The sequence below is a fragment of the Uloborus diversus genome, chromosome 1 (genome assembly GCF_026930045.1).
Source record: "Uloborus diversus isolate 005 chromosome 1, Udiv.v.3.1, whole genome shotgun sequence".
Lineage (NCBI taxonomy): Eukaryota > Metazoa > Arthropoda > Arachnida > Araneae > Uloboridae > Uloborus > Uloborus diversus.
The window spans coordinates 192,752,946-192,780,193 of NC_072731.1; the positions used below are offsets into that span (position 1 = coordinate 192,752,946).

Here is a 27,248-nt window from a genome sequence, read left to right on the forward strand (position 1 = left end):
CACTATTGCTGATCCAATTTAGTTTTTATGTGTCAGAAAATGGCATTCCTCTTAAATGGCCTCCTCTCATTGTGGCTTAACGTAAGGAAGATTTAAAATTAATTTAAAAGTTTTACATTTTATTTTTTCTCCTTTTGTACTGCATAAACCTGATTATTAGGGAAGGCTTTTTATTTGTGATTTTTAGAACAATCCAATGTTTTAAGTTCTAGTTAAACTAAATATTTTTACATGAAATACACCGCCAGCTCAGTCAATTCCAGCTGAGGACTGCAGTTTCGTGCTGATTAGCACTCATCAGCCCAACATAGGCTGGAATTGACTGAGCAGGCAGTGTATTTCATGTATTTCTGCCTTAGCCCTGGCTATAGGGCGGTAACTTACTGAATAAATATTTTTACTTTTTCAGGAAAATTTAATGTGAAGTCTTGATTCTATTCAACATTAAAAGTACATAACAGAACAAAATGGCAGCTGTTGGACATCAGCCCCAGATTCAACCAACCAAACAAAATGAACGAACTAAACCACCTGTTACTCAACTGGAATTCCACCAAGCTATGACAGATTTCAAAACCATGTTTCCTGAAATGGATGAAGATGTCATTGAAGTTGTATTAAGGGCAAATAATGGAGCCGTTGATGCAACCATTGATCAGTTGTTGTCCATGTCTACAGATAATGAAAATGAACGTATTCGTGCAGAGTTGGATGCTACAGAAAATGATGAATTACCTCCAAGCTACTCTCCAGCTACACCACCTCCTTCATATCATCAAGCTGTACCATATGCTCAAAGTCCAGGTCGACTTTCTGCCTTGCAGATAGGAAGGAAACCTAATAATTCTATTCAGTCAATGCTCCATTCTCACTTGAGTGGCAATCGAAAGCTGCGTCCAACCCCTATGCAACCACTTCCTGATGTTACTCAGAAAACTGCATCACCTGCTAAAGCAGATAAAAGCTATGAAGAGAATGATGGAGTACCTTTGCACATCAAGAAGAGCTGGAACCCACCTTTAGTTGGGACTTTGCCCTCTTCGTTTCTGCGTTTAGATGATCATCATCATAGGAGTAGAAAAGGAAAGGTAATGATTTGATGTTTTTAATTTTTTTTTAAATGCTTTTATTACTCTATGTATATATCTTAAGGATTGGTGATGAATTAATTTAAGAACTGTTAAATAAAGGATCATGTGGTTATAAAATTGAATTATTTCCTTGGCTAGCTTTTCAGTTTTTGAGAAGTTGTTTGCATAATATCCTTCCAAAAGTAAACTTTATTGTAGATTATGACATTAATGCAACTAATAGTGAAAAATCTTATTGACAAAACATTGAAAGGTAATATTCTGATGAATTGGGGGAAGAGTTATATGGTTCCAATTCTTAGTTTCAGTTCCATACCAAACTGACTGAGCTTATGAATGAGGTTCCCAATTAATTGCTCCTAACCTATAGCTTAACTCTTACATGTCACATCAGACTAGTGGCGCAGCATAGGGGGGTTTTGAGGGTGAAAACATCTCCCAGAGCCATTAGTTTCAACATAACTGCAAATTCTAATACAGTAGTTTATGCATATGAAAGGGCTGTTTTGATCAAAAACCCGCTACAAAAGGTATTTTGGATCAAAAACTCTCCTTCAGAAGGTAGTATTTTTGATCTAGAAACCCCTTCCAGAAGGTATTTTTGATCAAACAAACCTCTCCAGAATGTATTTTTCATCAAAAAACAATTTTAGATCAAAAACCTTCTTCTCTAGAAGTTATTTCTGGCTGCTCTAGTGCATCAGACCAATAAGGCATGGAAGGAATTCTTTCTCCCTCCCTGAGCCTTCAAATTAAAGCTTTTCATAGTTTTAAATCCATTTAGAATTTCATGATCCCCCCCCCCCCCCCCCACCCCTACGCGCGATATGCTATTGGTTTTACATGTTCAATGGATCCCATGTGCACAGCAGTATGATATCTCGCCTACAACAAATAAAAGGAACACCACATGCATAGTCATCATCATATATGTAAATGTAGTACAAACCAGATATGCATTGTATCTATCCCCAGTTAAGTGGTTAAGCCAGATCCAACCCATTCTTATGAGAATTTTCTGATGTTTTCTGATACAACTGTTTCTTGTTCAACTTTGAATGTCAATTTTTTTCATTAAGTAAATTCTCATCAATTGTTTCGTGCATGAACAAATAAATTAAATGCTGCCACATTAAAACTGATAAATGATAATGATGATGACTAATTTTGTAGATCATGACCGTTTTGAGTTCAGCCATTCTTCAAAAACGAATGTTAGAAAATGAACGACAAAGGCGAAATACCATTGGTGCTGAAGATCCAGAACTAGCGCAATATCTTGAAGATGAAAGAATAGCTTTATTCCTCCAGAATGAAGAATTTGTACGAGAACTCATGGGAAATAAGGAGTTTATGTCCACATTAGAAAAAGGTAAGAAAAGCATGTAATATTTTTTAACATACAAATTTGATTCATTTACTTACACATTGTACTATTACTTAAATCTAATTGCAATGTTTGAAAAATGTTGTCTCTTTTTTGCTTTCTCCTATATCTAAATTACATCGAAGAAAATATTGGCAACCCTGCTTTACAAGGTTCTGTTAAAAAAGTTACTCCAAAAAAAAAGTTAATGAATTGAGCATTTTCAAAAATAAATGGGATGATGAAAAATATTCAATGCAACTTATGATTAAAAATCATACTTCACATTTACTTTTTTGATATGATAGAAAATGATAAGTAGAAAAGCAGACCAATGCAATATGCCCCGACTCCCCCTACACTCTGATTCGATTTTGGTGCTTATTAGTTTTTGAAATCTTATCCCTCAAGGGAGGCAGTGCCATCCAACGTTTTTTCAGTGAGAATGTCTTATATAATCAAAGTAAACCAACTGACAGCTAGTTCCACATAGTCAGCCTGTGCTGTTTATTTGTGTAAAATGCCCACATAGTCAGCCTGTGCTGTTGATTACTCAGCTCCCCAAATTTTTAGTTTATTTTTGTAAAAATTAATATAAAACTTATGTAAACTAGCTTCAAACTACCTTTAAAAAAAAATCTACTTTTTAAATTAAAAGTGGCATAAGGTCTAACAAAAATTCGTCAACCTTATCACCTACCCAATTAAAAGAGACCTCCCCCCTCCCCCAAATATTTCTTCCCAACTATAGCACTGCATATGTTGCATAAAAAAAGAGAAGAGAAAAAGATTGATTTCTTTAAATTTTGAGATATGTTACTGTATCTCTTCATGTAAATAATAATTATTTTTAAGAGACAATATTCATGTGTGATTATAATTTTTTAGATGCAGCTTGTAATGGTAGCATGACCCTTCAGATGAAGTGGAACCATAGTAAGTGGATTATACATAAGTCATTTCACAAATTTTGAAACTAATATTCAGAATCTATTTATATATTAGCTCTTCAGAATGAGTTTTATCTATAAAAAGTATTAAAGCACTAATTGTATAGGTAGCCGTTCACAAATAAATATGCTTCACAATTGAAAGAAAGTGAATTATTCTGCATTTCTGCTAGCTACATGGTTTGCATAACAGCTGCATTTTCAAGAGCCATCTAATATTTTCCTTTTACTGTGAATACTAAATTTCATTTTAAAAGCTTTGAATTAAGATGGAAAGATGTAAAACTGTTTGAAAATTTAATTTGTCTAACAATTTTTATGTTTGCAAGGCAAAACACAGATATTTTTTAAAATTCAAAACCTATTGTTTACTTTTGAAAAGTTTTGCAGTTAAAAGTGAATTGCATTATATAGTTCAGCGTTATAAAGGTATTCTACTGTACTATTATGTAAGTTGAACTAACTGAAAAGATTTTATTCTGTTCTCAATTATTTTTAGTAATATATTAAAACAGAAAGTAAAGCTTTCCTTTTCTTTTTTCTCTGTTAAGTAGAGTACAGCGTTTGTGGTATTAATGATTAATGTTCTTCTTGAGACATGTTTTTAATCTTTAGAATGGTGGTTCCTATGTCATTCAATTTTACAGCTCTTATTTTCTCACTTGAATTCCTACAATGAGATGGGCTTTTTATATTGAATGATTTTTTTTTTTTTTGCTGAAATAACTTGCTTCTTATTGTTTCATTAGCTGATATTTGATTCCCTAGGTTATTGATTTTCCAGTCCTTAAAAAACTTCTACCCAATTTTTTTTTTAATTTAATTTTATACCAGTTGTTCTGTTTTATTTCAAAAATAAAAACTTTGTTTGCTCTGCATGCCTCTAATACAAAGGCTAAAACTGAGTTAAGCACTCTGCTTCTTTAAACGGAAAGTTAGTCTCTGGATTGATTGTTATACTAACCTCCTAGCTAATCTTTAAAAGTTAACACAATTGATGAATTTTTAAATGTACGAAATATGTTTTAAAAAATTGCTTTTTTTGTTGAATGTGGGAAAATAAAAGCTAATTTGTAAACATAGAAATTAATTACTTTCCTTATGTAGTAGTACCTATTAAAACTTTTTGTACTATAGCATTAAAAAACCATTGAAGCATTTTCTGTTTTTCTTTTTTAATCACTAAGAATTGATAAAATTCTGCAATTTTCTAATTTTCAGGCTTGTTGCTCGGTTGGAAGCAGGGGTGATTGTGTTCCGGTATTTTACCGAATTTCCGGTATTTTCAGACGTATTTCCGGTATTTTTATGTCCAAAAATACCGGAATTATGTTTTTTTTTGTTATGCTTTTATCTCCCTACCTCTGCATTTTTTTAAAAATATATAATACTCATCAAAAATACCTGCAAGAGCCTTAAGATGGACAAATGTCATGATAATTTGTATAACACCAGCTCAAAAGTAACTTAGTAACCCATTAAAAATTTAACCAAATGTACACATAATATTTCGATTCAGAACTATTTAATACATTTAATACTATGGCAAAGGTGCACTTAAGTAATAGGGGCCCAAGATTACCTCCCCCCCCCCTCCGTTCTCGCTTTGAAACTTTCAGGTATTTTTTGATGACCTCACAATCACCCCTGGTTGGAAGATACTAAACAATTTCTTTTCTTTTCTTTTTTCCTTTTTTTTGTGTCTTCACCAATTTTAATTTTTTCATCTGACAGCTTTTATGACAAAACATTGAAGCAAAATTTAAAAAAAAAAAGCCTAAAAAACAGTGAAATGAACAATATTTTTAAAAAAAAATCCTAAAAAGCACTGAAATTCCCAATCTCTTATAATTTTTCATGCTCGTTACCCACTCAGAAATTACTAATCCTTTAAGAAAAAAAAATTAATCTCCCCAATCCTTTTGCATGCTATAGCCCCAGGAAAAGGAAAACTTAGTTTTTATCTCCTTCCACTTCTTTGTTCATAGCAGAAAATTGAGGTACTACAACATTTTTGTCAGAATTTGAATGGAAAATTAAAAAAGAAAAAATGCCAATTTACTTCAAAACCAGCTCAAACCAAATTATTTTGATGTGCAAATCATTAAGTAAAACTGCTAATTAAAAAAGGAAAGCAAAAATGAAGTTGTGCATCAAAGTTTAATCAAGATAAAATTAATTCCCTTTTAAATAACAACACTGGTCAACAAGGTTTCTGTTCCTCATTAAGTAATTAGTGACTTTTATATTTTAGGGGGTGCTGAAATAGAATATAACAACAAAAATATTACATACCCACAGATTTTTTAAAAATCCAAAATTTTTAAAATCTCAATTTAATGACATTTATTCAATACATGTATGATATTTTTGTCATTTACCATTTTTAAATAATTACAAAGCTCAAAACTAATATAAAGCAGAAAAAATATGTATTGTTTAAAAAGTTGTAGAAATATGAAAGAAATTTTTGATGAAAAAAATAATGATACTCTTAAAACAATTCCTAAATTTCATACTTTATGTTGCTGTAAATGCCTGCGGATGCTCTATCATTGGCACTAACAAACTTAAATAAGATATAATATTCTAATAAAATTCTAACAGTAATCCAGAGCATATTAGGAGTAAACCATCTTTGATTTCCTGCTTCAATTTCAGAAATATCCTGGGGGAAGCGCTTCCCATACTCGTCGCTCACAGCTCCATACTTTCAGGGGGGAAAAATTCAGTGACATTGTACATCCTAATTTTTTGCAACCTTTTAACATGCCTTTAATTAGTTTTTCATTAGGACTTCTATTTCTTCCTAAGAACTGTGTCACAACATTTTTAAACTCAATCCATGCTGTTTTTCCTAAACTAGCTTCAACATTTTGGTCCTTCATAATCTTTCTTATCTGTGGATCAATGAAAATACCCTCCTTAATTTTTGCATAAGGGCCATTCCAAGGTATTTTTGACATTATGTAGAGTCCGTAACGTGAGCTTTTTTTGCCATAACTTTTTAATTTACCGTTTGATTTGCAAATTATTTTAATTTGAGCTGGTGTGTTGGTAGGAAAAGATCAAAATAAATTAATATGCTAATCAAACAGTAAATTAAAAAGTTATGGCAAAAAAGGTCATGTTACGGACTCTACATAAATGTCAAAAATACCTTGGAATGCCCCATAAATGAGTGATGGAAACAGTTCCTGCAAATATTGAAATCCACACCCTTCTTTATCAATCGCTTTAACCAAATTTTTCATCAATCCCAACTTTATGCGTAAAAGTGTGGAAATACTAATATATGAAGGGCTACGAGGAAGAACGATCAAAGTCCATTTTTTTAAAAAACTGTGGTTAACCTATGGGAAAACGTAGATTATTACAGACAGTATTCAAGAGAAATAGTATTCAGGCAAGAATCATCATAGTGAGTGAGTTTTAACAGGGAAGAATGAGGCAAACTTTTAAACGATTCGAAATTTCAAGCTCAAAAATGAAATGAGGGAAATTTGAACATGGTGGACTGTGATCATTCTTCCCCATGGCCCTTCATATCTTTTTTCAACTTGATTAGAGGAACGTTTTGCTTTTTTTTCACCTGCAACACATTGCTTGTACCCTGGCCATTTCATTTTGATATTATGTTCATGTATTGCCCTGCTTTCCTACTCACACAGAAAATAGCAGTATATTGTATGATCAAGTTGCAGACCAATGAGAATGGCAGTTACTTTAGAAACTGCCCAGATGCTCCAATTATGATGTGAGTAGTTAACTTCATATTTTGGTAAGGTTCTTTCAATATGCAAGAATTAGTTATGGGAACTGATGGCAGCGCATTTCCATCACGCCAAAAGACAACTTCACGGGTGAAACCGAAATGATATGGAGCGCCTTGTGCCATCTGCTTAAGGTTGCATATATGAAACTCATCAAAGAGAATTCAGTTTCTACTCTCTTGTTAAATGTTCTATCGCTGTAATGAGTAAAAAAATGTATGTATATGGATTAAATTTATGTAAAAGAAAAATATAGTAAACTGCTATAAGATAGCATATATAATCCAAAACTTATAGATAAAATTTCTCAAAATTGGAGGGTTATGGAAAATTTTTGCAAACAAGGTGCTGTTTCAGCACCTTGAAATCTATACGAAACACCCAAAGTACATTGAGGAACATAAAATTCGTTTAACTTTTGTTTTTTAGTGTAAGTGGGCTGAGTGCAAAATGTTACTTTTTCTCTCCTGTAAAATTATTATTATTATTATTTTGTTCAATGGACTTCCCTTAAATTTTTAGCACGAGCATCGCTGTGCGGGTACTGCTAGTAAATTCTATTTTAAAATTAAGTTTGAAACATTTTCAAATAAAATATAGTTTTATCTTTCTTTTAAGAAAAAAAAATGCTCTTTTTGTTTGTAAAACTTGGCAAGAAATTTTGAATAAAAATCTGGAGATAATATACAAAGATTCTCGCTAGTTCCTGGGGATTATGCAAATCTAGCACTATTCTCCAAAATAACACTTTGACTCTTGTCAGTTCCCACAAAGGGACTTAACATTTTGGTCATTGTGTAAAATCCTACCTTAGATTCTTTCCAAGTGTGAATTCTGATAGTGAAACCCCACTACAACGAACTTCAAGAGAGCGTAAATTTTGTTCGTTGCAACGGGATTTTTGTTAAAATGGAATTCAAGCAATGTAATAGAAATTAAGTTGGGACTGACATTTTATTTCGTTGAAACGGAAATTTCGTTGTATTGGTATTCATTGTAATGGATTTCCCTGTAGAAGTGAATGAAAATAAAAGTGCATCATTTTTAATAATATTGTTTAAATAAATATATCACTTTTATTTCTTGAGCGTCTTCCATTACAAATATTCTTAAAATGAAGATACTTGAACTTTACTAAGTTAAATTAATTACTTTCTTTCTCTAGCTCTCAAAAAGAATGAGCAGCATGTATCTGCGGATGGCGATTCAAGTAAGCCCGAAGACCAACCACATTTTTCACGTTCTTTATCTGCTGATGATACTGATGCTGCATTCCGTGAAAGACTGAAAAATATGGGCAAATGTTAGTATATGTTACTTTCCCTTGTGCAATTTGTGCATCCTCACTAAGAGTTTGTTTCTGACTTACAACAGCTTTATTTATTCTAAATTATGTCTTTGCTTTTAATAGTTTCTCAGCTATTGTTTTAATGCATTCTTCAGATAATACTATAATTTTAAAACAAGTTGTTATGGATCTAAATTTTTACAATAAATTTTTTTAAATGTTTCACCTAATAATATAATATGTTTGTGTGCTTTTAGTATCAAGAAGAAAATTTGCTCAACTTGCAAGCATTTTTTCAAGAAGAAAGCGTGCTTTTAAACCTATGTATCCTTTGATATATATATATTTAAAAAGTATTAAAATTCTGTGCACCTTAACACTTTGTTATTCAAATGATAAAGCCAATTTTGTTGAAGAGCAACAATTACATGAATATTGCTTTTACATGTTTTGTGGTTGCAAGGACCCTTTTTTACAGTGCAGTCAAGCTTTAAGCTTGATACACGAAGTAGTTGGCTGTTACTAAGATAGATGTAATCTGCTCAGCTTCACCACATTTTCAACAATTTAAAAAACTCCAACTAAATTTTTTTTTAAATTACGTCCACCAACGTCCTCTCGGACATAAGGCGCCTTGCAGTCCAATACAACAAAGATGCAGTAGCAGAGCGGGGAAGCTCCCTGAAGTCAACATCCTTCAGCACGTCGAGAAGAACAGGGCAATCAAAAAGATGCTCCCCTGTCATTTGCTTAGTCCCTTCACATAGTTTGCACAGCGGGGAACCGGCCAGTCCGATTTTAAAAAGATGGGCTTGTAAGTAATTGTGACCAGTAATGAGACGAAAAGATGTAACCCCTTCAACTCTAGGGGGAAGGGAAAGTTGCAGTCTTGTTTGGTTTTCAAGAAGACACGCCCAAGATTTTCCGCTGGCAATGCCATGGAGAGATGAAATTCTTTTGAGCCTGATATTGCTCCCAAGATGTCGCTTGGTGTTTTGAAGAGGGATTAGGAGGCAAGGTGGATTTAATGTTGAAGCCTCTTTAGCCAACAAGTCAGCTTGCTCGTTGCCATGGATGCCGCAGTGACTTGGTATCCATTGGAGCACAGCGTCTTTACCGGTCTCAAGAAGTGAACTAATAATGAGTTTACATTCAAACTCAGTCTCTGTTGGGAAAAGGTTATAGTCTGTGCTTGATTGTATTGCAGCTTGAGAGTCAACAAAAATAACAATTTTTTGGCAAGAGATCTCAGTGACAGCCCTAAGGGATATATAAATTGCAAACATTTCACTGTCAAAATTATCGGACCAGGCACTAAGAGATTCCTTCAGGCTGAAAAATTTGGAAAAAGCGCCAGCACCAGCCCTACCAGTGGAGGCTGTGGCAGATCCATTGGTATAAACGTGAAACCAATCTTGAAATGGATACCTTTCATGAATAGTAGCCAGGGCAGAAGCCCTTAACTCAGCCTGTGAGGAAGACTGTTTACAAAGAGGCTGCACCAAGTCCAAATTAGCAGTAGCGTAATTTAAAGTACCTGGGAAAATGGACGGTCTAAAATTGGGCTGTGTGATGCTCGAGACATCGAGGTCTGTAGCAAGTCGGTGAAACTCAAATGAGAAAGGATGTTGTGTTTTGAGTCTGATCTGAGGAGGGATGTAGCTGTTCCAAAAACATTCTTTTCTGAGCAATCTCTCACCTAGGGATAAAGCACTGTAGGTTCTTCTATCTGACAAACAATAAGTCGCAGTTTGCAATTCCATAGCAGCAATAGGGGTTGATTTTGCCGCACTAGTAATGAGTCTTAATGCCTTGTTTTGTGCAACGTCCAGTTTATCTAGAGCACTATCAGAGGCGGTGATAAGGAGTTCAGCATGTATGCATTAAAGGTGGAGATAAGAACGCTCTGGGAAGCTCCCCATTTCACCCCAGCTATTCTTTTCAGCAAGTTAAATCTACTCATCACCTTTTCGACCATAAGATGAATATAATTAGACCAGTGTAATTTAGAGTCCAGTGCCATACCCAAGTAAGTAGCACAATCAGTCCTGTTCAAATATGTACCACTATAGATCAAACTGATGTCGTGCTTCTTTGTGCTCAGAGTGAAAAGTTCAAAAGTTGTCTTTTCAGAATTTATCTTGAACTCGTTTTCCAGGGTCCATGCTTCAAGGGCTTTATTAAGGATTCCCTCCAAGGCAGGGATATTAGAGCCAGTTGACCATATGACGAGGTTATCAGCATAAAACAGTGAATTAATCTCAGGAACAGCTTTGTCAAGGAAGCTTAAAAGGTCATCTATCAGGATATTAAATAGATCTGGACTTAAAACTGAGCCTTGAGGAAGGCCTTGCCTGGTTTGCCCATAGCCAGAACAAGAATTTCCAAATTTGACATTTATGCACCTCTGTGATAAGAAGTCACTAATCCATTTAAAGAGATAGCCTGAAACTTTCTAGTTAGAAAGTTTTTTAAGATGCAATCTTCTCCACACGCGGTCAAAAGCCGATTTAAAATCCACAAAGACAGCAATTGTGCTTTGCTTCCAGTGAAATCCATCCTTGATGTGTTGGGTTAGTCTTGCAATTTGCTCGGTGGTGTTATATCCCCTTCTAAAGCCTGCCTGTCTCTCAGAGACAAGATTACTGCTATCTAGATAAAACTGCAAGAGATCAACTACCATTCGTTCAGTCAACTTGCTTAAAATACATGTTAAAGAAATTGGTCGAAAATTATGAATGTCTGTTGGGTCTTTCCTTGGTTTTAAAATAGGAACAACGTCTGCTTTTCTCCAGCAACTTGGAAAACTGCCACCCCAAGTTTTGTTTATAAAAAGTAAAATGGTTTGTTTAGCCTTTATGCCAAGTTCCAAGATGAATTCAGGAAGAATATTATCGGGACCGGCGCTCTTGCCCATAGATAGCTTCTGGAGACTTCTCTGAAATTCCAACTCTGTAAAAGGAGAGGAAAAAAGGTGATCCCAATCTTAGTTCACTTCAGGAGTGGAGATTTCTCTTCTCTTAATATGGGACCTTGGGATGAAATTACTAACACTTCGATAGTGCTTTAAGAAGGCCTTGGCAATGTCTTGATCAGAAGTTAAGATTTTTTTCCCCACGCTCATTGGCTGTTTGCAAGGTTCGGTTTTTTTCCCATTCAAAGCAGCCAACTAAATTATAAAACAGCATTTGTGCTAACAGTCAACATTCTCACACTCTACAACATAAAATTTGCAATTGTTTAAAACTGCACAAGGTTTTCATGTAAACAATGAAATTTATAATAAAATGTTGAGTAAGAATTTAAAATGAGAAAGGCATAATGCATGTTAAGTTTTAAAATAAAGTTTTATTTTGGTTTTTATTTCAAAGTTTAATGTATAACATCTATTGGCATGCCAATTACAAAATTTATTTCATCATTTGGATTTTGATCATTGATCTTGAACCAGAGCTGTGCTAAGGGGTGGGCGAACTGGATTTTAAATCTGAGGACATTAAAAATCTGTGTCTTTACTAGGGTTGTTCAAACCTAGTTCAGGAAATTTAAATGTGATTTTGATCATGATACACTGGCTAGGTTTGAAATAGTGAAATTAATAAAATTAAAACAGGAGATGTCTGATTATTTCTGCAAACATTTTGGAAACAATTTGTAGCAGCACTAAGTCCGAAGTGCTTCTTAGGAATAACAACTCTATAATTACCACATCAAAGCATTTAAAATTAATAATATAATTAAAACATACCAAGAACAACCTATCTGAAGGAAACTGCCAAAGAAAGGAAGACATAATACACAAATATCCAATCAGAAAGAATTAGCCAATAAAAGGGGAGGGAGAAAGGAGAAGCAATAAATAAAAACAATCAATAAGATAAAATTTATCATCTGCAACTACTAAACAAAAAAATGAATCAATGAAAATGAACACAGTGTTTATACATGCAGAAAGAGTAGATACTAACATAAAATTCCAAAGAATCAATTTTATTAGCCAGGTCACAATGAATTATGTGATCACTATATGTCAAAGGCAAATGCAATAGAGTGAGAAACAATGGAATAAGCAAACTTGATTGTGGAAAAAGAAGTTTGGGTATAAATGGAAATTAAGAATTAAACAGTATATTGTCGCCTCAGAGCAACTCCAAGGCATCTAATCCCAGGAATAACACTAAGATATCCCTACTATTGCTCTGAGGCAATGATATATGAATATGTGTATGGGAAAAAAAGGTGAAATATCACATCTGTATGTACATAGAAATGAAAATTCGTTTAGATAGAATAAGAAAAAGAATTAGATTTAAAAAAGTTTTTATCCCAAGTTCAGATAAGTTCTCTCAAAGGGTTAAAAGTATAACAGAGAAGGTATAATCTAGAAATTATGTGTTATGGTTCTTAATTATTATTCAGCTTAGGTGATGGTAGTAATCCTTCTCGTGATAATTTGCTTTTACATGAGGATGAGTATTCTGAATTATCTGAAGAAGATTCTGATACTGACTGGAATAAAAAAGATTCATGGAATAGTCATGTACGTGTTTTATATTCATTACAATGATAATTGTGCTTTCATAATTGCTAAAACTCTTTACCACAGAAATCTTTAAGTAATGTCTAACCAATAATTGTATAACTATGTAACGACTAACTTATTAAACATTTCTGACTTGAATCATGGGCAATTTTGTTCTTCTCCTCTAGTTTGGTTCATTTTTTTAAATTTTTAAATTCCTAATTTGCTCTGAGACTATAGACTAGCTGTTAACCATTGTCTCTACCACTTCAGTAAACTTACATTTTAACTCACTTTATGTACTTTTTCTCCCATTTTATTTCCTTTCAAACATCTCAGCTAAACATGGTGTCTAGAAGTGATAAATGCCTTTTGGCATCAAATGATGTCTCTTGTATTTCAAGTATGTGAGTGCATGTGTGTTATTTTGAGTGCAGGTTTCATGCACAATTTTGGAGCTGAAAGTGGAAAGGAAAAACAGTTAAGTGGTATCTTTTTATTGAATCAACTTATAATCATACACAAATATTCTGAGAAAACTGCACTGAACCTATAAAAGTTAGGCCTTAAAAAAATATCATGTTCTTTTTTAAACCGTGTGAGGAATGAAATAAGAGATGACTAATTTGTACTTTAGAAATCACTTTTTAATAAACAAAGCAAATTTCTAATTTATGTCTCAATACTCTCAATCAGCCAGTCTCTCTTTGTAAATTATTTTATTTGTGTAGATTAGAATTCTTACACTAAATCTCTAATACTTAAATCGGGGGTGTTTGTGATCCAAAAATTTTGATCTGGCAGCATTCTCAAACTGAAAAATTATATTCAAAAAAAAGAAAAAACTTTTAAAATGTTTTTTTTTTTTTGTAATTTTTGTATGCTTATTTGAAGAGCTTTTATGGGGGGGGGGGAGCAGCTTCCTAAAATTTCACACTGTCTTCAGAAAATTTTACTTGAGTCCACTTACACCCCTGCCTCAAATTTGATTTCGATTATATCTATTGTACAACAAAACAAAGTGAAAACTCATTTTTTCAAAGTAATAAAAATAAGTTTTTATTTTTAAGAACCAAAATTACGTTAAACATTGGTAAGTTAAGTATTCATTTAATAATCAATAGTTTAAACTTTTGAACTGATGTTTATATTCCCCAATTTAATAATAACCTTTTCTAGTCCCTTGACAACTGTTGAATCGGGGTTATATTGTATCCATTTATGCATTTTATTTTTTGTGGAGAGGTGGGATTTTTTTTTTTTTTTTTTGTTTGATTCAACTGTCTACAAATACTTTTATTCTTGTATAGTGTGGAAGTCCAGGAGAAAAGCCTTCAAATCACAAACATGATCACAGTTGAAAATGTACTTGAAGAGTTTTTCAGTACAGTTCTGCAGTGGAATTTTAAGGTTGCTGTTACTTCTGGGCTAAAAGCTCACTGTGTTTGACATCTTCATGTACAAAAATCTGTTTTTGTGTTACTTTTAAAAAGATTATTTCTGAACTATAGTTGTATGTACATTGTTAATTACTTTTACCTTACTGACATATTTTAGCTTAGAAAATCATGTGCCAATTATTTTTACTTCTTGTCCCAATGACATTGAAAAGATACGTTTGTTTTAGATTAAAAACATTATGCTCTTTTAAGATATACATAGAATGGAGGTTACTATTTTAATATTAATTCTTAGTGCATTTATTTTCTGTTGGAGAAGTTAAAGACTGCTAGTTTATTTTGTATGCCTTTTAAGTTGTTTTGGTCATTTTACAGAATGCAGTTCTCTCTTTATAAATGAGAGAGAACAATGTGGTGATTCATAAACTGCAAAAATTATTTTATGCATACAGTTTTAAGATGCATGTCACATGCATAGCTAGGTAATATAGATGCACACTGCGCAGACCGCTGTGCTGATACATTTCCTGTGCATCATCTGGTAATAATTAATTTATATATCCAATTTAAACATTGTTTATTTTCAAAATTTGTGGATAAATTAGTGCTTACTTTCATCTGTACATGATTAAAAGCAAAAAAAGCATTATCTTACTTAATGTGAAAATTTTAAGCTTTTGTATATCCAAAAAGCTGTTTTATGTTCAGAAACTCTTTTTTTTTTTTTTTTTTTTTAAAGGGGGGGGGGGGTGTTCTTTCAAATTTCTGAAGCACCTGTTTTCAATATTTTGTGCACTTTCTGCATCACATTGTTGTTCTCCATCATTTAGTTTCCTCTGTAAGTTAAATATTTACTACTTGCAGTCTTATGTTTTGGCCCAACACAGAAGTGTTATAATATTTTTTCCAATCTCAATACCATAAGGTCTGATTTTTTGTTGAAACTCTGTGATCTTAAAACAGAAAATATCCTGTGATAATCGATCTGAAATACGTTAAAACACTACTTAAGATTCAAAAACATTTTCCAACATTTGAAAATATACACTACAATTTAAAAACATATTTTCATCACTGAAAAATTGGAAATTTCTGCATTGTTAAATTCTAATCTCTTATCATGTAAATCTGAAATTTATCATAAATTGGTGCCACTTAATAACTTTGGACTCATCAGTCAGTACAATGCAAAGGTAACTAATTCAAGTGATTCGAATGAACATGAGTTACACATTTTACACAAGGTGTCCGAAAAGTCTGTGATGCATTTAAAAAATTCATAGAAAATTAACGATGAACAGTACCATGCAAAGGTGACACTGTACCATCACAGTCAGAAAAACAAGCATAATGTGAGGTTTTTAATCATTTTATTAAACAGAAAGCAATACCTTTCATTACTAGAGTTTAATGTGTGTGCCCTTCGTTACTAGAACCACACCGGTATTTAAGTTCTTCCCAAGTTATGGCCAGCATGTACTGCAGAACAGTTTGTGCTACTTGGGTAATTCGTACCGCCAGATCTTCAATGCTACTAATGCTGCACAATTTGACACAAAATAAACACGAAAAATATTCCTGAACTTGTGCAGTATTCTTGTACAAATCACATATTCATACAACAAATTGTTGTTTTTCTGTGAATTTTTTGGATTTTTCAAAGACTTTTTAGGCTCTTTGTTTAATGAACTCTTTTCACTTCAAAAGTACCTAATTTGTAAACCTTATACTCTTTTGCCTCTCAGCATCTATATCAATTACATTCAACATTTTAGGAAATAAAATTGAAAATGTATTACAATAATAAAATTTTTTGTAAGGAATTTTTGAGGGGAAAAAATTACAATTATTTGTAATTATGGTGAGTTTACTCAAAAATGAATGCCTTTTTTGTACTGTCTTATTAATTTTTTGTAAAATGTTATACTAGGTAAATGATTATAATTGTTAATTTAATTTAAAAAATGCCAATGTTTTAATTACATACATGGATGATTTGATGGATATTAGATAGTTTACATTTGAGAGATCTGATCTTATTTAAAATTAGATGGGAGCTTTAATTAAAAAAATGGTGTGCCATCATTTTTGTTTTTTGCTACTAGTCAGAAGTGTTGTAGTTGTAATCACTTTTGTCATTAGTTTTGGTCAATTCAATGTTTTCTTTCAATAGTTGTTCAGTTTATCAACAATTAAGACCAAGTTATTTGTTTTTATGATAGTGTACCTTAAGCAGCTGGATAATTTCTTACTCAGTGATTTTTTTTAATGCATTTTGTTCCATTCAAAGGCTCAATAATATTGTTTTCAGCTGGCATGTTTAATAATTCAACTCAAAAATTCATGATGAATGCCCTGTTCGCAGCTCTTGTTTAATGAAGTAGCATATTGCATACAAGGGTGTCGCCCCCCCCCCCCCCCCCCACCCCCCATACACAAGTGCAATGAAGCGCCCCTTCGGATATGAAGATGCTGCCAAAAATAAAATCTTTCCACCTTCTCAAAAAAAAAGTGCAATACTCCTAACAAAATCCAATGCCGCAATGGGCACTCTGATTCCCTCCCCCCCCCCCAACGCTGGACACCCCTGTTGTTTAATTTGTTAAACTTCTTATTCATTACATCAAAATACAATTTTACTCAATTTAATTATAATTTTGTTAAGTGATTTGAAATCATGAAATAATTGTTGCTTCTAAGGCACAATTAGTTCTTAGTAAACATTAATTTTCACTAGCTTGTATCAATCCTCAATGTTATCAATATGTTCAATGAGGCCCAAAATTGTTCTTTAACTAATGCTAGATCCAAATCTGCATTCAATCAATTTCATGTTTCATGAGCCTAGCATTAAATTTTAATTTCAGTTGCATTTGTCTTTACTTTCTGAAATTAGAATAATTCATCACTTCTACTAGAAACACCAGCAACTTTAGCTATTTTAACTGAATGCATTATGTTTAACCATTTGCAAATCCTGCCGGGGAGATCTATAGTGGCTCCCAAAAGTGTTCGTACACTTACGATTTTCAATAAACCACGCCCCTATCCATTAGTTAAAATTATTATTTTGGAATGGGTAATTAATTATAAGATCTATGATCTATTTTCAACAAAACTACGTGGAAATTTTTAATAACATAATCAAACTTGATTTTTAAGAAATCAATAACCAAAAAGTGCCAGAAAATTTATCTCACAAAAGTCTTTCTACACGTTGAAAAAATATCTATATATTAGTAAATAATCTGTCTTTTTACTAATTTATTATTTAGTGAAATATCATGCAGTAACAGCAGCAGCTTTTAAAAGTCTGGGAATAGACTTCATTGTTTTCTTTTTTTGTGCAATTTCTGAGTAAGTGTGCAACCGCTCTTCGAGTCTTACTGTTTCTAGTTCGCTTTTCGTTTCAATGGTGTATTTTCGTAATCAAGCCTCCAGATTTCTCTAAATATGTTACATAAGTTTAAATCTGGTTTTTGAGAAGATATTTCTAAGCTTAAGGACAATTTTTGAGGCACCAGATGCAAACGTTGAAAACCGTGTGCTTCTTATCGTTATCGAGATAAAAAACAAAGTTGTTTCCAATAACTAAATTTTGGGCTAATAGTTTAAAATTGTTTTTAAAAATATTTAAATGAACAGAATGATTCATTATTTCATCAAAAAATTTCTAACTTCCAAGTTCTGATGCTGATATGCACCGTCACACAAGAACACCTTCACCATCCTGATTAACTGATCCAACTAAGTAATAAGATTGAGTTCCTCTTTTTTTTTTCCATTTACAATTATACAACAATTTAACCAAAAATGTTAAATTTATTTTCATCTGAAACTAAAACATTATTCCAAAGCGTTTTGAGCTTATTTATCATTCATTTTGCGACGGAGAACGTAAGCTATCTGTTTTCCGCACGAACAAGAAAATTTCTGCGGGACGAGGTCCCATTTAATCCAGCTAATCAGAGAACTTGGCGAACAATTTTAGGTGAAAAGTAAACGTAAAATGTTTCATTAAATTCTGCAGAAACTTTTACAGCACTCAAATACGTATTTTTTTAATAAATTTTTCAACTGTGAATCTCTGATCATGCTTTGTTAACTTTGCCAATTGTCCTTTTCTTACCTTGTTTTTGATCGGATTCCTATCTTTAAAGCATTTTATCAAACACTTCACTATAGAATAGTATAAAGTAACTAATTTAGAGACATTTCAAACCAATTTACTGCTACGGTAAGGAAAAAAATAAAATTTTGAATGGTGTTTGTTGTTTTTTTTATGAATACCAGCCATTTTAAAGTAATAAGCAGGATATTAAGGAATAAATAAACCAAAAATTTAAGCGAAATGACTTAACATTGTCAACACAATGCAGAAATAATAAAAAAACGACATGTTATGATTTTAATCATGAATTTATTCAAAAATATTTCAGCGTACGATGACTTTTGTGTCATATTATTTCTCTGTCTCATCGTTTTTTCGCAAATTTCAAAAATAAAATCAGGCAATGTTTTGGAAAAAAAACTACTGGGTTTTATTTAGAATGGCATAAGGATGATGTGAAAAAAAATTGGATATCAGCTCAGTTTCGCATTATTTTGGTTTTACTACAAAATTTCAAGGTGTACGAACACTTTTGGGAGCCACTGTATAAGGCTGCAGCTTTCCCCAGAGCTAAATCAGAAATTTTAATCCATTTTATAAATGACCTCATTTTATTTTTAATTTCACATATTTTAAAAATCTACACCATACGTTGTTTGTTTGCTACTGTTTTCTCTTGTGACAAACTCAAAAATGTCCTTGCTTTTGTGATATTACATTTACACTTTTATAGTAGTTGATAGATTTCATATCTAGTTATTTCATTATCAGTAACTTTTCCTTGACAAGTTCAAAAATTTTAAATGAAAACTTAGTAGTTATTCTTTTATTACATATAGTTTTTTTTTTACTTAGCATTTTAAGACAATAAATTAAGAAAACACCTCCATTCACTCCAGTAAAATTTTAGAAGGCTTCCAAGAGTGCCCATACCCAAAATTTTAAGGGGGGCTCAAAAATTTTCTCCATGGTTTAGCAGAATATTTTCCCCATTGAAACCGATTTCAGTACAGATTAGAGATATTAAAATTTGACATTTTTAATAACTTATTCATTAATGGCTGAAAAAGAAAGTTTTATACATAATTGCAAATAAAAAAGCACTAAAAGCTAGGAAGTTCTCATTTCAAAGGGGGGGGGGGGCTTGAGCCGCCTTGCCCCCCTATATGGGCGCCCTTGAATGCTTCTGATTGTCAAAACAAATAACAGAATATAATTTTCATATTACGTAAAATAGTACACATAATTATAGTATTTTGTTGTTCCACTTCTTAAATCAGTTAACTTTTTTTGAATTGTTTTGTCTGACAATTTCAATCCATTATCAGTAAATATAATATATTTATTATTAAGTTTCAACAAAAAATTTAAATGCGAAAAATATTTTACAGAATGTTTCACATTATCTATTTGACCTATTAATATTTAGGTCTTCTGAGTTGTATCTAGTCAAACATTTACTGAACAAACTATATTTATTTTTAAAAAAACATTGATGTACCTGATTTTAAGAATATTTTATAAGTAAATTTATTTTCAAAATTGTATCTATTTTTTTATTTTACGTATGAAACTTTCCTTGTTTTAAATGTGCCATTGTTAAACATATACATTATGTATAAATTTCCAAATATTTTAAGGAAAATATTTTTTTCCATTCTCTATTTAGTCTGATTTTATAGCAGTATACGAATATGTAATATATTAAGTGTTATCGACAGTAGTGGTTGTTCCCTTCTAAACAAAATAAAATGTCATAGTGAAAATATTTTTTAAATGTTTGTGTCAATGCATTTTAAAACTAATCTGATCAAAGTACAAAATTTAAAAAATAATAATGAAATAAATAAGATTAACACTATCTTGCTTCTATTTAATTCTAACTTTTAACATTGTTCTCAGATATTTGTGAAGTTTTTAATAAAATATATATAAAAAATGTCTCTTCTTGTTTTGTATGCAGTCTAAAATTTAGTATCTAAGTGTAATTTTCATTTATTTTTTAAATAATAATGTCTTGTTCTTTTCTAAATGTCTCGATACGTTAAATAATTGCTAAATCAACTGGATTATATTTCAGTACCTAATATAAAAATATCAGGTACAGGCATCCCTCGAATAACATGGTACTTACTTGTACAACACAGCTTTGATATGACACGGTACAAAATTTATGATTATTATAATACAGATTCGATACTGCACAGTACAAAACTTAGAATTTCATACTACACAATTTTGATATACACAATTTTTAAAAAATAGAATTTCATTTTTGTTCAATAGACTGTTTTAAAAAAATGTATGATATGAACTCTAAAAAGATTTTTACTTTGTCTTAATAAAACCTATTTTTTGAAAATTTGTCTTTGGCTCAGAAGTTTGGTGTACCCATAAAACTAGCTTTTAACTTTTAAATACTTTATTTTTTTCAGCAGAGCTCTAAAAACAAAAAGATAAAATTAGTGACAGGTGGAAAGTTAGCAAAAGTCGAGGGTGGCGGTTTAACCAATCCTTCATAAATGCATGTCTTTATGAAAATATATTACAGAATGTATTTTTCTTTTCAAAAGAATTTTGAATCGTAATAGCAAATGATTATGCAATGGTTTTTTTTATTCTTCACCATTTTTGTTTTTTCTGCAGTATGTCTCCGGCGGTTCTTTTGTGTGCTTAGCTTTTTTTTCCCCACTAATTTTCAGAAAAATGATTATCATTAAACTGCAGGCTTGTGGCTTGGTTTTTATTCTTGAACATAGAATTATTATAGAAATCATAAAAAATTGTTGCTCACTGAAGCCTGTATACTTGTGTACAAATGTCAATCACAGGTTGATCCTCTAATACACCTGATGGAACAGAGAATTCATTGTTGACCTCCTTAAGAATGAATGCTTTTGTGGTGTGGGTAGTGAAGTGCCAAAAAGAAGAGATGAGTAGGAGAACTGATAAGCTCTATAGGAATTCATGGAGACGTTTTGGAAATAGTGCTCCGTGGCAATGGTAGGCAGAGCATGTGAATGGTCAAAGAAGTTACCTGGTGGCTAATTCGAAGTGCATTTGTAAGGGGAATGAGTGATGGATGAGTGTGAGGTATTCTTAATCTCCCTCTATGTCTTTCAAGATGGTGGTTTAGAGTAATATTATCACATACAGGATGTAGTTTCCGTCGAACTGTTGGCGGAGTGGTGGTTTAATGAGGGAAGACCGTTATCATGGTGATCTAAAAAATCAGAGCAACATCATTTTTTGTCAAGTGAGGATAATAAGCAATTTTAGATTGCTCATAAAAAAAATCCTTTTCTGCTGTACAAAAAATTTTGTTTGGTTGAGAGAGCAAAAAAAAAATTGCCTGGGTGTTTGGCGAATGTTTCTCAAAACCCACTGAATGCTTCCGCCGAAAATTACTTGTTTTTTTATGATTAAACTTATTTATTTGACAGAATTTGGACATTTTGTAATTGCTCTGACTCTTAATATTTTTGGATACAAGCAGAGAAAACTTTGCGATAACATTCTCAAATATACTTTTTATGCCTTACAATGAATTTATGGTAAAGATTTTATAACGTGGCAGTGGCAAGTTTTAAAAATCCTACTGCCTCGACCACTCTAAAAATTCCATGGTTTGTACTAATTCTATTCAAAAAGAAAAATAGATCATAAAACCCACTAAGAGTTTGGTTATAATTAAAAATTTGTAGCCAACATAATAAGTGACACAATTCATTAAATAAAATTAAGAATTCATCAAATTGTTAAATAATCCACCCATTCTATTATTTATCTCTAATCTCGCCAAGCGATTATGCTACCATAATCCAGCCAGAAAAAAATGGCATTAAAAGTTTTAGTAAAATATAAAACATTTTATCAAAACTACGTATAACAATTTTACATATTTCCAAACTCCCCAAGCAATAAATAACTCAGCCAAAACATTTCAAAAATAAAAAATTCCATTTAAATGCACAGCAGTCTAACTAAATTTCTCGTTTCCCCCCCCCCCCCCCGAATATCGCCAAGAAACCATATTTCCACAACCCATTTGTATTTTCAATGAAATTCTTAAACTCTAATCATGGTTGTTGACATGTTTACACATTTCGGATAAGTGGACTTCGGAAACCGAAGTAAACGCTTATTTTGAGCATTTCACTGATAGCTGTTTATTCAACTACTTTCAATTGATTTTTTGTCACTAATTAATATCATTTGTTTTATCATTATTTAATCGGTTGTCTATCTTCTCTAATGTAGATTTACTAAACGTTCCTTCATTTATGCAACATAAAAATGGCAAACTCCATAGCTAATTAGGTTTACATCTGACGGTGAGCTTTTATTTTGGTTGTTGGATAATGTAAAAATCTGTCAGAAACATAATAAATTCAATACTTTTCAGCTCTTGATTTCACCTTGTTCACACTGTAAGAAAGTAGAAACACCCAGTTGTAGGTAAGATTTTACATTTCTGCCTTCGGTTTCAGTCGATTTTCTGCTAATGTGGAGCCTGCCTTTTACTTTCCAAAATCATACGCTGAAAAAGAAGGCAAAGAACTTAGACAGAAATGTGTAGTTTGCTCTAACACTACCTATGAGTAAAGTACGCGATGCTCATTGCTCCGTGCTTTGAAATATTAATGGTGACAATATTCTTCAAGTATTTCATAATATTAAGTGCAAATAGTTTTGCTCTTTTGTACATAATATATTGTTTAATTTTGGTTCTTTTAGTTATAGTAAAAACCATTATAGTTTGTTTTTTTTTTTAGTTAAATATCAATTATTTTCATCAATTTTTTGTTATGATTAAAATTTGATATATTTCATCATAAATTAAAAAATGGTTTCATGTCTGCGTTAAGTGTATATTTTATGTATGACTAGTGGCACCTGCATGGCTTTGCCCGTAGTAGAAAGTTAAAAGGTCTTTTGGTTTGCTTGTATATTTAATAATAATGTATGATGAATTTCTCGCCAATTGGCTTGCTTATATTACGGTTCCACCTTATGATAACTTGGTAATAACTTGGTACTCGTCCATCTTACGATAATTTTGCTTGGGAAATTTTCTCAAAATTGGAATAGAAAAAGAACAAAATCGAATTTTTGAAAAATCGCTTGGAGGTGCACACCCCCATGCTACAAACTAATTCTGTACCAAATTTCATGAAAATCGGCCTAACGGTCTAGGTGCTATCCACGTCAAAGAGATCCTGACAGAGAGACTTTCAGCTTTATTATTAGTAAAGATTATGTAATGCATACTTTCTGAAATTGCATATTAGGCTTAGTGGGAGAAATTGCAACTGCCTATATGCACAGTCTGCGTGTGACAGCTGCCGTCCTGAGGGAGCATTGTCTTCTGCAGTCAGCCGCCCCAAACCGGTTACACCGGCAATATTTAGGTTGCATTGTGAAAGCCGAAAAATAATACGTCGTATTGGGCTTCAAAAACAGCAACAGTTGAAAACTTCCGCACAAACTTAGACAAGATTCCTGTTCAAAAAGATATGTAAGAGAAAAGTTTCTTAAAGATTTGATTTGAGAAAAGACTTGAGTATTCGACAATGCAACAATTCTAGCTATCGACAGGGAGTAGAGCTGATACGCTAATACTGAATTGGAATTTTGAAAGCCTTCCTACATGGAGTTAAAAAGCTTATAAATAGTTTTTTATTCAGCTTAGAAATTACGTGACAGATGCCTCTTCAGCAGAAAAATCAGCACTTTTGATGGACAAATAACGTTAATAAGTGCAAGTGTTTTTTTACCCCAATATTAGGAAATTTATATAAAAATATCCAATTAGTCAATGAAATACAATGGGCAACTAGAATATTTTTAAAAATATTTTATTTTAAATCAAATTAATTTTAACAGATACAGATATAAAATTTAAAGTTATATAACAGAAAAATATGCTATATACAATACATAGCTATGTAGACGTATATTTACAGTTATTCACAAAATTCAAAAATGAGGAAAAGACAATTTACTTTTTTTTTAAAAAAAATATACATATATGTATAGCTTTTAAAGAATAACAGCAAAATAAATCCTCAAAGACTGCAATACACATTAAAGAAAATTTTAATTTTTCATGTCACATTTCAATTACTTACATTAAACTTCACCAAAAATGAACTCATTAATTGACCACTCAATAAGGAAGAATTTTGTAGTCCACTGATAATGTAAACATGAAATAGTAATACATTAGAAGCTGCTCAAGGTAGATTTTGTCTAATATAGATATATAAAGCATTTTACACAATTGACCGAAAGTGATGAACTAATTTATTATGAATATATTTTTTGTTTTTAGACATGAATGGTTTTAAATGTGAGGGGGGGGGGGATTTATTATAACAAGCATAAAACATATTTGTCTACATTTTCAAGGGGAAAAAATGACCATGTAATTATTCAAAAAATAATAAATAAAATAAAAGTAATTTTTGAAGTAAGTATTTTTTATCAGATTTCTGTAGAAGCATAAGCAGAATTAGAAACATATTAGTTCAGAAAACTATCTTATTGAAGTACATTTAACTGAACATAAATTATTTAGTAGCGCTGTGAGCGGCAGACTTTTCATTAAAAACTTTGAATTTATTTAAAATTAGATAACATCTTTCACAGTAATTCTACTTCAGTTGAAAACACATTAAAAAATGCATAAATTTGCTTTATATTTTCTTAGAATGTTTATCAAAGCCTAAATTTATAGCAGGTCACACATAAAAAGAAAAGCATTGATGAAGCAATTAAGTTAATTAAAATTTTGGTTAACGTATAAGTTTTTCCCCCCTCCCCTGTTGTTTTTTTTTTCCAGGCATGATTTAGTTTTTTTTTTCCTCCAGAGAAAAAAGGAAGAGAATTTTAAAGGCTTGCTTTGTATGGCATCTTTCTTTCTAAGAATTCTCTCCACCAATAAGGCCTTTCCATTGAACCAGGAGTATTCATTACTGCAGATTGCAAGTGTCTATATACCTAAAATATTATCATCAAATTATAATTCAGTTTTCAGAAACTATTTCTATAATTATATTTCAAAAAAGACAAAACTCAAGATTTAAAATTAAAAACATAAATATTTAATTCAAATGGTAGTTTCATGTCAAAAATAATTAACAAGAACAAATTTCAAGCTTTTCTCTACAACAGACACAAATACTTGGGTTTGAGGAACCTAATACAATATGAACTTCATTTAAAAGTTCAATAACATTTTAAAAAATAAGAAAAATGTTAGGCGATTGTTTGATAAGAACAAAAAAAAAAATTGAATTCGGAAGTTATTGAAGGAATCATAAAAGTTGTTATAATCTATTCCAGTATGGATCCGGAATAAATTTGCTTTTTTCCCTTCTGCTAAGTGAGCTTTAGTCGCTGCGTCCACATTAGTGACAAAAAAACAAAATTGTTTTTTTTATTTATATGACAATATCTCAAAAACACCGCTTACAGTGCCCTAAGATAAAAACACAAAACTTGCAATTCTGAACAAAATGAATACCTGCAATGTATATCTTTCTTAAATACTAAGCTCATGACTTAATTTCAAAGTTTGGCTTAATTCACTAATCAAGCGCTTCAAGTCAGAATGTACCTTCTTCACTCCCACTGGCCCTCCCTGAGACCCCTGTGGAACAGGAGGCCATGACAGTAAAAAACATGGCTGTGCTTCCCGCTTTACGGAAGCAGCTACAGAGCTATGTGATCAACAAGTTGACGTACTAGATGTTTCTGAAAACTTTCTTTTACAATGTAACAAAAAAATGAAAAAAATCTAACTCATTTTATTTCTTAAAAAGCAAACGTGAAAATACTGATGCTTTAATTTCATGTAGAACTATCCGTAAAAAAGTAAGATTTTGAGTGGCATCGTTTGAATTAAAATAAAGGTCAAGGTTTAAAAAAATTCCAGTTTGCTTTTCTTGAAGTTAATCATTTTTTAAAATTTAAATAATGTGTATAATACTTAAATTATAACATTAAATATTTTACTTAATGCTCTGAGACATGCAAGGAAAGATATAAGGGGGTGGTGATCCCCCTCCCTGAGCCAAGAGAAGACTAACCGGGCACTTACCAAAACTACCCCCCCCCCCCCCCCAAAAAAAAAAAGAATATTTGCAAAACAAGTAAATATTCACAAAATTCTTCAGAGAAAAAAGAACAATCTTTTCTACCGTTACAGGAATAAGTAATTTATAACAATTTTTTTCTTTCTTGTTGGGATTGAATTTTGGCTTGAAAATATGAAACAAAAATCTCAAGATCTCCACTGAGAAAGAATAAGTCTAACGGGAGAAATGCAAATCATAAAGGGGGAAACATAACCTTCAAAATCAGACATTCAGAGCCGCCGATTATTTGAAGCTTATCATCATATAGAGCGGTAACATCTATATGATGACGCCAGTCATTCTGTAGAGCATCACTCTAAGAAACAAGGGAAAATGTTCAGTCATTTTGATCGCCAGTTAAAACATGACCAAAAGTTTCTGCAAAATAATAATCTTAAAAACTTTTTGTTCTTGGTACCAAATTCCGTCCCAACTTTAGAATTAATTTTTGGAAAGCATATAATAGACTTTCCAGTGAACTTGATTTTATTAGAAAACTCTCCTACTGTTACAATACTCCACTTGTTGCTTTTTTGGAATACAGACCCCATTTTCTGCTTCATTTAAAAGTGAAACTTCATGAAATTATCAAAAGGGACTCTTTTT

At 31.8% G+C, this 27,248-nt stretch overlaps 1 protein-coding gene and 1 pseudogene across 1 annotated transcript; one reads left to right on the plus strand and one right to left on the minus strand.

Moving 5' to 3' along the window:
• Positions 1–467: 467 nt before the first annotated feature.
• On the plus strand, positions 468–14,399 carry LOC129217926 (CUE domain-containing protein 1-like). The gene is made up of 6 exons (XM_054852187.1): positions 468–1,088; positions 2,265–2,463; positions 8,346–8,483; positions 8,726–8,792; positions 12,888–13,008; positions 14,301–14,399. The coding sequence occupies exons 1-6, from the start codon at positions 468–470 to the stop codon at positions 14,349–14,351; spliced, it is 1,197 nt and encodes a 398-aa protein (XP_054708162.1). The 3' UTR covers positions 14,352–14,399.
• A 10,929-nt stretch (positions 14,400–25,328) lies between these two features.
• LOC129223981 (peroxisomal acyl-coenzyme A oxidase 3-like) overlaps positions 25,329–27,248 on the minus strand; it is a 51,778-nt pseudogene continuing 49,858 nt past the window's right edge.